The 10,875-nt window shown below is 41.4% G+C and overlaps 1 protein-coding gene across 4 annotated transcripts in view; it reads right to left on the bottom strand.

The window, feature by feature from the left end:
- Positions 1–4,611: 4,611 nt before the first annotated feature.
- The window catches only part of LOC118377104 (1-phosphatidylinositol 4,5-bisphosphate phosphodiesterase beta-4-like), a 65,773-nt gene continuing 59,509 nt past the window's right edge, over positions 4,612–10,875 (bottom strand). For 3 of the 4 annotated variants that reach the window (XM_052523950.1, XM_052523951.1, XM_052523953.1), the window contains 6 exons: positions 10,660–10,835; positions 9,974–10,075; positions 9,233–9,290; positions 8,748–8,834; positions 8,579–8,615; positions 4,612–8,141 (listed from right to left, as the gene is read on the bottom strand). In XM_052523950.1, the coding sequence (XP_052379910.1) occupies positions 8,056–8,141; positions 8,579–8,615; positions 8,748–8,834; positions 9,233–9,290; positions 9,974–10,075; positions 10,660–10,835 (546 nt within the window). In that variant the 3' untranslated portion in view covers positions 4,612–8,055. The remainder of the gene's footprint in view (positions 8,142–8,578; positions 8,616–8,747; positions 8,835–9,232; positions 9,291–9,973; positions 10,076–10,659; positions 10,836–10,875) is intronic. The other variant, XM_052523952.1, reaches the window with a different exon arrangement.

The following is a 10,875-nucleotide window of genomic DNA, read 5'->3' as shown; positions in this document are numbered from 1 at the left end:
CCACAAATGAACTTTTAACAAGGCACATCTGTTAATTGAAATGTATTCTAGGTGAAGCTGGAAGTGCTCAGCCAACAAGTGCTCAGCATATGTGGGAACTTCTTCAAGACTGTTGGAAAAGCATTCCAGGTGAAGCTGGTTGAGAGAATGCCAAGAGTGTGCAAAGCAGTCATCAAGGCAAAGGGTGGCTACTTTTAAGAATCTCAAATATAAAAATGTTAATTTGTTTAACACTTTTTTGGTTACTACATGATTCCATACTGTATGTGTTGTCATAGTTTTGATGTCTTCACTATTATTCTACAATGTAGAAAATAGTACAATTAAAGAAATACCCTTGAATGATTAGCTGTGTCCAAACTTTTGAATGGTACTGTATAAATGGCTTCATTGGGCCTCAAAGGGAAAGGAGCGTGGGCTTCCCTCCAGCCCCTTTCAGCCTTCAATGACACGACGATTCATCTTCAGTTGTCCTCATTTCATAAAGGAAGAATCAAGATATTTTTTTGTATGTTTTACCATTTTACAACATATCACTGTTTACATTCACAGAGATATTCCTGGGAGAGTTTTGAAACTGTGAAAAAGGAAACAGGGTTCTTATACTTTTGAACACTCCACCTGTTGAATGAAATCCGCAAATACACGTCCACTTTAGTAAATTAGCCTGAATTCAAGGCCTGTACAGAGTTTGGTGGCAAAAATTAAAGGTGCTTGTGGCAGCGAGAGGAAGAATAAACACAATTAACCTGACTCAAACCACCAGAAAATAAGGAAAAAAGTAGATAAATTCTACCTGTTCATCTTTGTCTGTGTTCGGTGCAGGCAAGTACACTAGCAAAGACCACAACCCCCCTCCCAAATGGTTGACACAACATTATTCAGATGTACTGTAAATAAACAACCAACAGACTGCACCTTTAAGGTATCCCCATAGGCTAGCAAATAAAGTACAGGTTCCATTTTACACCTGTATAGTTTATTGGTACACATACTAGAAAACAGTATTAAGGGAGCAGGGCAACAACAGTATTTTCATTGCTAGAAGCTCGACAGTACAATATAAATACAAAAACACTAACATGATGATCCGTACGTTGACAAGCTAAAAAGAGGATATACAAATCGAAAAGGAAATCAAAAGCAAAATTATTCTACAAACATAATCTGCTTTGTCAACAAACTAGAGAGCAAAAGTTACATAGTCACACATAACAGAAACATTCAACTAGTGCAAAAGCTCTAACAAACACAATATAGTCTTAAACTACACACTATATTTAATATATAATATATATTATTTGTATATTTATTTATATACCTTTATATAAATAACCCCTTATTTTGGGATTTATCATTTGTAAAATAATGTGAATGTCCTAGCAGACATTGAGAGGCCCATTTGAAAGCAATGGAATACAATTTAAAAGCACTTTTTAAAAAAACGTGTAATTCTGCACAAGATATGTGGTGAGAGCATTAATTTGTTTATCGTGTGAGGTGCGAGAGAGAGAGTGCGAGAAAGAGGATTTGAAACAGAAAATAAGAAAGAAACAGTAAGAAAGGAACCCAGTGGTTGATAATTGTATTTCCCAGCCATTGATTGACCAGGGTCACCAGTGAACACATTTAGGTTATTACCTACATACATCCCAATATATATAATATTCTCTGTAGACCATTTGGGTGAACAACAGCAGAATTCAACAGCAGAAACAAAGTTTAAAAGAAGCGGATGTTGTCACTCAGGGTTTATGCATTGTCTGTTTTGGTCGATCTTTGTGAGTGCAATGCCATGCAGTATACACCTGACCACACAGTTGTCTGTCTGTATGTACACACAAACGACAGTAGCCATGGTTTCTTTATAAAAACAATCCCATAATGCATCTCTCTAACTAAATCGTTCACCTGTCCAACACCGTCATATATGGAACGCCGTTTGGGTCTTTGCGTGTCAAAATAAATACATATCGAATAAGCTTTTTGACTAATCATGACCTGAATATGACTGCACGTCATATTATAATTTAAGGCGTTCATACATTGATTACACTATCACTCGTATTTCATATGTCACAATGGTTCATCGATACCCATGCCATGATGCTGGTAAACTTGTCTCGCGCACCTACAGTGATGGTCATAAAAAAAGCTAGCTAGCTCATGGATGCAAACAATGTTCTTCCCCCAAAACATAGCAAAATGACGTAATCTGTTTCAGTATCTATATAGCTAACTATATAGCTTGGTGTCATCATCTAAAATAACCCTAATTTATAAGACACTTCTTATTTGATTAATGGTGTTCGGACCCATCTATGTGAAGCTAGACACAATAAGGATTAGCCACAATAGTGAACTTTGCTGTTAGCCTTCAAAATAAAAGTTTGTAATTGACAGTGATGCAAATGAATACAAATAGTAGAATTATGCCATAATTGAATAGATCATGCTAAACGAGGTTGGAATGTTATATAAATCAACAAAAGACAATAATTTGACACCCAGAGAACATTAGCATCGTATCTCTTATTGTGGGACTCTGAAACAAATGTGATTTGAGCCACATTTATTGTCAACCCATGTGTATTGTGTGTTGACACCATTCCAGAAGAAAAACAATACTGTGTGGATGTTTGAGTTTGATAACTCTGAGGAGGTCATTGGGAATTCATATCTTGGGTATTGAGAAAACTGATACTTCATTGAGCCCCAATCCTCAGGTAAAGCTATACACTGCAATATGAATGTCAATACACACAATGGGCTGACAGGGGAGGTGATTTCACACAGTCAGTCCCGAGCTACAATGCTAATATTTTCATAAATATAATAATAATAATAATATATGCCATTTAGCTGACGCTTTTATCCAAAGCGACTTACAGTCATGTGTGCATACATTCTACGTATGGGTGGTCCCGGGAATCGAACCCACTACCCTGGCGTTACAAGCGCCATGCTCTACCAACTGAGCCACAGAAGGACCACAAACTCTTCACAGTAGTGTTCTGTGGGTGTCACGGAGTAGACATATACCCCATTTCATTGCTTTATAATCCAACCTTGTTTATTAACATGATCTGATCTAAATATGGCATGATTCCACCCATTGTCACCATCTGCATCACGTTCAAATAGGTAATTTTATTTTGAAGGCAAATCGCAAATTAAAAAAATATTGTGCCTAATTGTGGCTAGTTTCACAACATATCCCGGTACCGTCGAGCCAAATGAGGGCTAGCTGGCTGCTTATACCGTTAGCTTTGGGCAACAGGGTTTAGTAGCTGGCTAACTATTTATTTTCATGAACTGAAGTTAAATTTCAATACGCGAACAACAAGAGGCTACCTAGCTAATACTTACTCACACGGATTCCGAAATAATTCTAAGAATAAGGAAAATAACTGCAGTTTCTACTGGTCATTGTTTTCAGGCTGGTTGTATTGGTGTTAACTATGTACCAAGCTAAAGCTAGCTAACTACCACAGAAGTTGCCGTCCAACACGTGTGACGTGTATATTTTTTGATACGCAAAGACCCAAACGGCGTTCCATAGTCATACCCTATGAAAGTGTCGCGGCAAGTAGCACTGTAGTTTTAGAACTTTTTAAAGTTGTTGGAATGGTTTTCAATGGGCAAATACGTAGCGCAATGGTTTTCAATGGGCAAATACGTAGCGCAATGGTTTTCAATGGGCAAATACGTAGCGCAATGGTTTTCAATGGGCAAATACATAGCGCAATGGTTTTCAATGGGCAAATGCGTAGCGCAATGGTTTTCAATGGGCAAATACATAGCGCAATGGTTTTCAATGGGCAAATGCGTAGCGCAATGGTCTTCAGTGCGAAAACTTCATAAAAGGGATCTGGTAGAAGTAAATTCATCCAAAAACAAAACGAAATTTTGATATATATCTTAAATGAGACCGTTTTCCTGAATTTCATGACATAATCATAAAGCCCATTCAAAGGATTTAGGGGACTGACCCCGGAAGTATAACGTAATTCTGCGTCACTTTCATACAGTATTGCAGGTAGAAATTAACCTACCCATAACCACAGATCTAAAATCAGATTACCCTACCCCCAAATCGAACCTTGATCATAAATGGGAGGTTAGGGGCAACTTCATTCTAATGCCAATTGCATCATAGCTGAGATCGAGAGCTATCAACCCCTGGTAAATCTATCCCTGCTGTCTCTAAAATCCAGAAACAACAAACTAGTTCAAGGGTCTACAGATGTAGGATCTTAATTTGATCACCCTGTTGCAGGAGATATTTCGTGCAATGCAGGAAATGTAAGACGTGTAAGTGTATTTGAAAAAGCTTCTGAAGTTTGTAATTTCCACTTTGAAATTTCAGACTTGATTTTCCCTTATGAAAAAAATGGTCAATCCCTACAAAAATGACCATTAATTATAATCCACATTTTCTGTAGCAACAGGATTATTTAACTGCTGTAGCAAACTGGCTCACATTAAGATTCTAAGATTCTACATCTGTATGAAAACTCCTTGTACTGTATGTATTGTTGAAAATTGATTTGCATTAGATGAACAAGATGACTATATATACAGTACCAGTCAACAGTTTTGACACACCTACTCATTCAAGGGTTTTTCTTTATTTTTTTACTATTTTCTACATTGTAGAATAATAGTTAAGACATCAAAACTATGAAACAACACATACAGAATCATGTAATAACCAAAAAAATGTTAAACAAATCAAAATATATTTTATATTTGAGATTCTTCAAATTGCCACCATTTGCCTTGACAGCTCTGCACACTCTTGGCATTCTCTCAACCAGCTTCACCTGGAATGCTTTTCCAACAGTCTTGAAGGAGTTCCCACATATGCTGAGCACTTGTTGACTGCTTTTCCTTCACTCTGCAGTCCAACTCATCCCAAACCATCTCAATCGGGTTGAGGTCAGGTGATTGTGGAAAATAAAGAATAACTCTGGAATGAGTAGCTGTGTCCAAACTTTTGACATGTAGTGTATATACAGTGCCTTTGGAAATTATTCAGACCCCTTGACTTTTCCACATTTTGTTACGTTACAGCCCTATTCTAAAATTGATTAAATCGTTTCCCCCTCATCAATCTACACACAATACTCCATAATGACAAAGCAAAAACAAGTTGATTTTATTTTTTTGCAAATGTATTAAAAATAAAAAGTATTCAGACCATTTACTCAGTACTTTGTTGAATCACCGTCTCCCGCGATTACAGCCTCGAGGCTTCTTGGGTATGACGCTACAAGGTTGGCACACCTGTATTTGGGTAATTTCTCAAATTCTTCTCTGCAGATCCTCTCAAGCTCTATCAGGTTGGATGGGGAGCATCGCTGCACAGCTATTTTCAGGTCTCCAGAGATGTTCAATCGGGTTCAAGTCCGGGCTCTGGCTGGGCCACTCAAGTACATTCAGAGACTTCCTGCGTTGTCTTGGCTGTGTGATTAGGGGTTTTGTCCCGTTGGAAGGTGAACCTTTACCCCAGCCTGAGGTCCTGTGTTCCCTGGAGCATGTTTTCATCAAGAATCTCTCTGTACTTTGCTCCGTTCATCTTTCCCTCAATCCCTGCTGCTGAAAAACATCCCCACAGCATGATGCTGCCACCACCATGCTTCACAGTAGGGATGGTGCCAGGTTTTCTACAGTGGTGACGCTTGGCATTCAGGCCAAATAGTTCAATCTTGGTTTCATCAGACCAGAGAATCTTGCTTCTCATGGTCTGAGAGTCCTTTAGGTGCCTTTTGGCAAACTCCAAGTGGGCTGTTATGTGCCTTTTACTGAGGAGTGGCTTCCGCCTGGCATCTCTACCATAAAGGCCTGATTGGTGGAGTGCTGCATACATGGTCCTTCTGGAAAGTTCTCCCTTCTCCACAAAGGAACTCTAGAGCTCTGTCAGTGACCATCGGGTTCTTCTCCCCCAATTTCTCAGTTTGGCCGGGCAGCCAGCTCTCGGAAGAGTCTTGGTGGTTCCAAACTTCTTCTATTTAAGAATGATGGAGGCCACTGTGTTCTTTGGGACCTTCAATGCTGCAGACATGTTTTTGTACCCTTCCCCAGATCTGTGCCTCGACACAATCCTGTCTTGGAGCTCTACTGACAATTCCTTGAACCTCATGGCTTGGTTTTTACTCTGACATGCTCTGTCAACTGTGGGACCTTATATAGACAGGTGTGTGCCTTTCCAAATCATGTCCAATCAATTGAATTTACCACAGGTGGCCTCCAATCAAGTTGTAGAAACATCTCAAGGATGATCAATGGAAACAAGATGCACCTGAGATCAATTTCAAGTGTCATAGCAAAGGGTCTGAATACTTAAATAAGATTCTTTTGCTTTGTCATTTTTTATTTAATCCATTTTAGAATAAGGCTGTAACGTAACAAAATGTGGAAAAAGGGAAGGGGGCCTGAATACTTTCCAAATGCACTGTATATGTATATAAATATATATCCCCATCTCAAAATGAATGTTACATTTAAAAAAAATGATTGTCCTCTTTATGCCATTTGACACATACAATACATGAACTGGTTATTTCTGAATCTAACACGATGTCATACAAGACAGGCCAGTGACAGAACACTGGTCTACACATCCACACTCCCTATATACAAGAAGAAGAATCAAAATCAGTCTCTGGTTTAGCCTTTTGTATATTCTTTTAGTTGAGAAAAATTCGTAGATATCCCTTGATAAAACAAAACTATGCGTGAAGGACAAGCTGCAGTGTTTAGGACTACCTGACGTTGGGCTTAGTTTTCTCCCCACAGCGCTCATCCAACGTTTTGTCCCTTTTCAGTTTACATTCACATCAAAACAGAGAAATCTATCACTTGGGTTATGATAGCCTACCACATTATGTCTACCACATTATGCCTACCACATTGTGCCTACCACATATAAAGTGCTCAGGACATGACTTCAACTCTTGTGTAGCATACAGCATAATTTACATATTTTGTGCTGACATAAAATGTATAACTAATACATCCGTATTGTCCCCCTCCATATTCAGGTCCTGTTATTGATACCTGGTACCATTAAAAATACAAAATAAAAGTATTACAAGAGTTTGAACAGAAAACATGATTTAAGCCGTCATGACAACCGAAAGAACAGACGTGATAACGATTGTGTGTATGTGTATCAGTGTCTTTGTGTATGTGTACAGTGACTATTGATATCTGCAAACATTGCTTCCATTAAAAACAGATTAAAAAGATGGATGGAGGATTATAAAAAGAGGATCCGGGTGTAGTAGAGTGGTGGAGAAATGGAACGGTGAAGGTGGGATGTGTCTCAATGTTTTGGATGTCCCACCCACCTTCAAACAGAATTCGCTCATCTTACTGTCAATCACCGGTCTGCACCAATGGCTCCACAGCACAGGGGAGTTGGAGGGGGGGACTGACTGTGTGTGGGTGTGGTTCATTGCTGAGGGAGATTTAGAGGGATAGAGGATATGAGCTATGACAATATTGCAGGGTGACGAAATTAAACGGGGGATCTAGGGGGTGTGTGAGTGTTTCTGGGTCTCTGCGACAGTTGTTTGAGGGAGCATTCGGTGCCTGTGTGGGTGTTTGTGTGTGTCTTAGGTGTTGGTGGGGGTGTTCAGACCACTGTGGCTGGTCTGGGCAGAGTGTGTGTGTCTGTCTCAGTTGGTGGAAGTGGTTAAACTAATGTGGCTGGTCTGGGCAGTGTATATGTGTGTGTGTCTCAGTTGGTGGGAGTGGTTAAACTAATGTGGCTGGTCTGGGCAGTGTATATGTGTGTGTGTCTCAGTTGGTGGAAGTGGTTAAACTAATGTGGCTGGTCTGGGCAGAGTGTGTGTGTCTGTCTCAGTTGGTGGAAGTGGTTAAACTAATGTGGCTGGTCTGGGCAGTGTATACGTGTGTGTGTCTCAGTTGGTGGAAGTGGTTAAACTAATGTGGCTGGTCTGGGCAGTGTATATGTGTGTGTGTCTCAGTTGGTGGAAGTGGTTAAACTAATGTGGCTGGTCTGGGCAGTGTATATGTGTGTGTGTCTCAGTTGGTGGAAGTGGTTAAACCACTGTGGCTGGTCTGCGGTCCATCTCCTCCTCCAGCTTCACCATCTGCTGGATGTCTTTGGCCTAGAGGGAACCAACAACCACACTGTTACACAAACGGTACACACACACCTCCCTACACAAGAATCCACACACACCTCCCTACGCAAGAATCCCCTCACACCTCCCTACGCAAGAATCCACACACACTTCCACCAGAGGCATAATTCTACTGCATCAGTACAGCCATTTATTGATTTAAACTACAGTAACAGTACAACTACCTAAACTATGCCAGCCCAAACTAACTCCTCCGCCCTGTCCCAGTGTTGCAGCATACTGTCAGGAAGACTCTCAGTGAAACAGCAGTAGAGGGTCTCCTGGGTCCCTGTAATACTCCCATGACTCATCATAATGATCGATGACTCATGTAGACAGGACTGACTGCTGACACCCTGAGTGCTGTATATTAAAAGGTTTCCATGTGGTTTCATAACAAAGTCTTGGATGGAAGCACCTACCTTGACACGGTTTACTGGCATGATGTGATTTCAAAAGCTGTGGTGCAAAAACAAGCAAATGATAGGGATGAGAAAGAACATACATGTATGTACTGGCTGTGAAAAATGATGACAAACAATACAGCTATGGTTTGTGTGGTAATCTGATCCTTGATCCGCGGTTAGCTACCTGCTCATTGAACTTGTCCAGCTTCTCTAGCTGTTCTTTCTGAGACTTCTCCAGCGTCTCCATCTCCTTCTGGTGCTTCATAGCCAACTAGCGATGGAGCAAGGGATAGAGGACAAAGATGGAGGGAGGAGAAATATGGAGGAGAAAGAAGGAGGGAGGAGAAATATGGAGGAGAAAGAGAAGGGAGAAAGAGAGGGGAGAAATATGGAGGAGAAAGAGAGGGGAGAAAGATGGAGGGAGGAGAAATATGGAGGAGAAAGAGTGGAGGGAGGAGAAATATGGAGGAGAAAGAGGGGAGAAAGATGGAGGGAGGAGAAATATGGAGGAGAAAGACAGAGGGGACAAAGATGGAGGGAGGAGAAAGAGTCATTTAATTTAACACCAAATGTATCAGCTAAGCAAACCATTTCAAGGCTCAGGCGCTAGTTGATTCACCTCAACAGCATCATCACAGCACTAGAATTAGTAGAAGATAGAACACTAACCCTTTTCCTTTCTTCCAGGAACTTTTTGGTGTTGCTGCTGTTCAACTCTCTAACTCTCCTGTGAAGAGAACGAGAAGGAAGAGATTCTAAGATTATACGAGTACAGACACAGTTTAAGGCGTGTTCATAGGGGACCTAAATACTCAAGTCTACACCGAGTACACCAAACATTAACAACACCTTTCTTGTATTGAGGTACACCACCCCATTCTGCCCTCAGAACAGCCTCAATTTGTCGGGGCATGGACTCTACAAGGTGTTGAAAGCGTTCCACAGGGATGATTGCCCATGTTGACACCAATGCTTCCCACAGTTGTGACAAGTTGGATGGATGTCCTTTGGGTGGTGGACCACTCTTAATTCACTGGGAACTATGTAACCTGAAAAACTCAGCAGCGTTGCGGTTCTTGAAACAAACCGGTCTGCCTGGCACTTAATATTCTGTTTTGCCCATTCATCCTCTGAATAGCACACATACACAATCCATGTCTAAATTCTCTCAAGGCTTAAAAATCCTTCTGTAACCTGTCTCCTCCCCTTCATCTACACTAATTGAAGTGGATTTAACAAGTGACATCAACAAGGGATCATAGCTTTCTCCTGGACTCACCTGGTCAGTCTATGTCATGGAAAGTGTTCATAATATTTGATATACTCAGGGTATATACATCCTGACATAACCCATGTTCTCCATGCAGTCAAAGTCAGTTGGTGATTAGCGAGCGGGGCAGTGTGACCCACCTTTCCCTCTCTGCCTTGTTTTTGATGGTCTTGTCCTGGCTGATGGCCTTGCTGTTCTCCATGGAGGTCTTGGCCTGGTTGGCCCGCATCTCCTTGCTCTGCCTGAGGGGAGGGGACAAAAAACAGCCTGGTAAGAAACCTCATCAAGTCACATATACCTGGCAGGACAAACCCACAGCTCACAGTAGCCAAGATGGTTAGACTATATCGGGTGTCCTAGGGACCTCAGAGACATCAGAACTATAGTACACATCATGTCCCAAGGAATAACTCTGGATTTTCAGTTTGAGCTGTATGGTCAGCTGTTTTGTCAGTTCCTCTTTAAGTTTGAACTGTAGGGTCTACTCCATGGCTCTCCAACCCTACTCCATGGCTCTCCAACCCTACTTCATGGCTCTCCAACCCTACTTCATGGCTCTCCAACTCTGCTTCTGGCTCTCCAACCCTCCTGTAGCTTTTCTGGAGAGCTACCCTCCTGTAGCTTTTCTGGAGAGCTACCCTCCTGTAGCTTTTCTGGAGAGCTACCCTCCTGTAGCTTTTCTGGAGAGCTACTCTCCTGTCGCTTTTCTGGAGCGCTACCCTCCAGCTTGGCCCAACCTAGGTGAAAACGTAAAGGAGGGTATCTCTCCAGGAACAGGGTTAGAGAGCCCTGACCTAATGTATGTGTGTGCATCTCTCTCTCTCACCGTTCGTGAATCAATTTGAGCGAAAGAGTCTGTTGTTCCTGGACTCCACTCAGTAGTTTCTTGAGCTGTTCACACTGCTGGACCACGTGGATGTCCTTCATATCCTGCTCTACACTGCTGTGGGAGTTGATCATCTCTGACCACTCCTTAGTGTGCTGGGCTGTAATGTCCTTCACCTGAAGGGCACAGGATACACAATATTACATTACACTAAAC

This window comes from Oncorhynchus keta, chromosome 8 (genome assembly GCF_023373465.1).
Source record: "Oncorhynchus keta strain PuntledgeMale-10-30-2019 chromosome 8, Oket_V2, whole genome shotgun sequence".
Taxonomy (NCBI): domain Eukaryota; kingdom Metazoa; phylum Chordata; class Actinopteri; order Salmoniformes; family Salmonidae; genus Oncorhynchus; species Oncorhynchus keta.
This window is presented reverse-complemented; position numbering and strand designations above follow the sequence as displayed.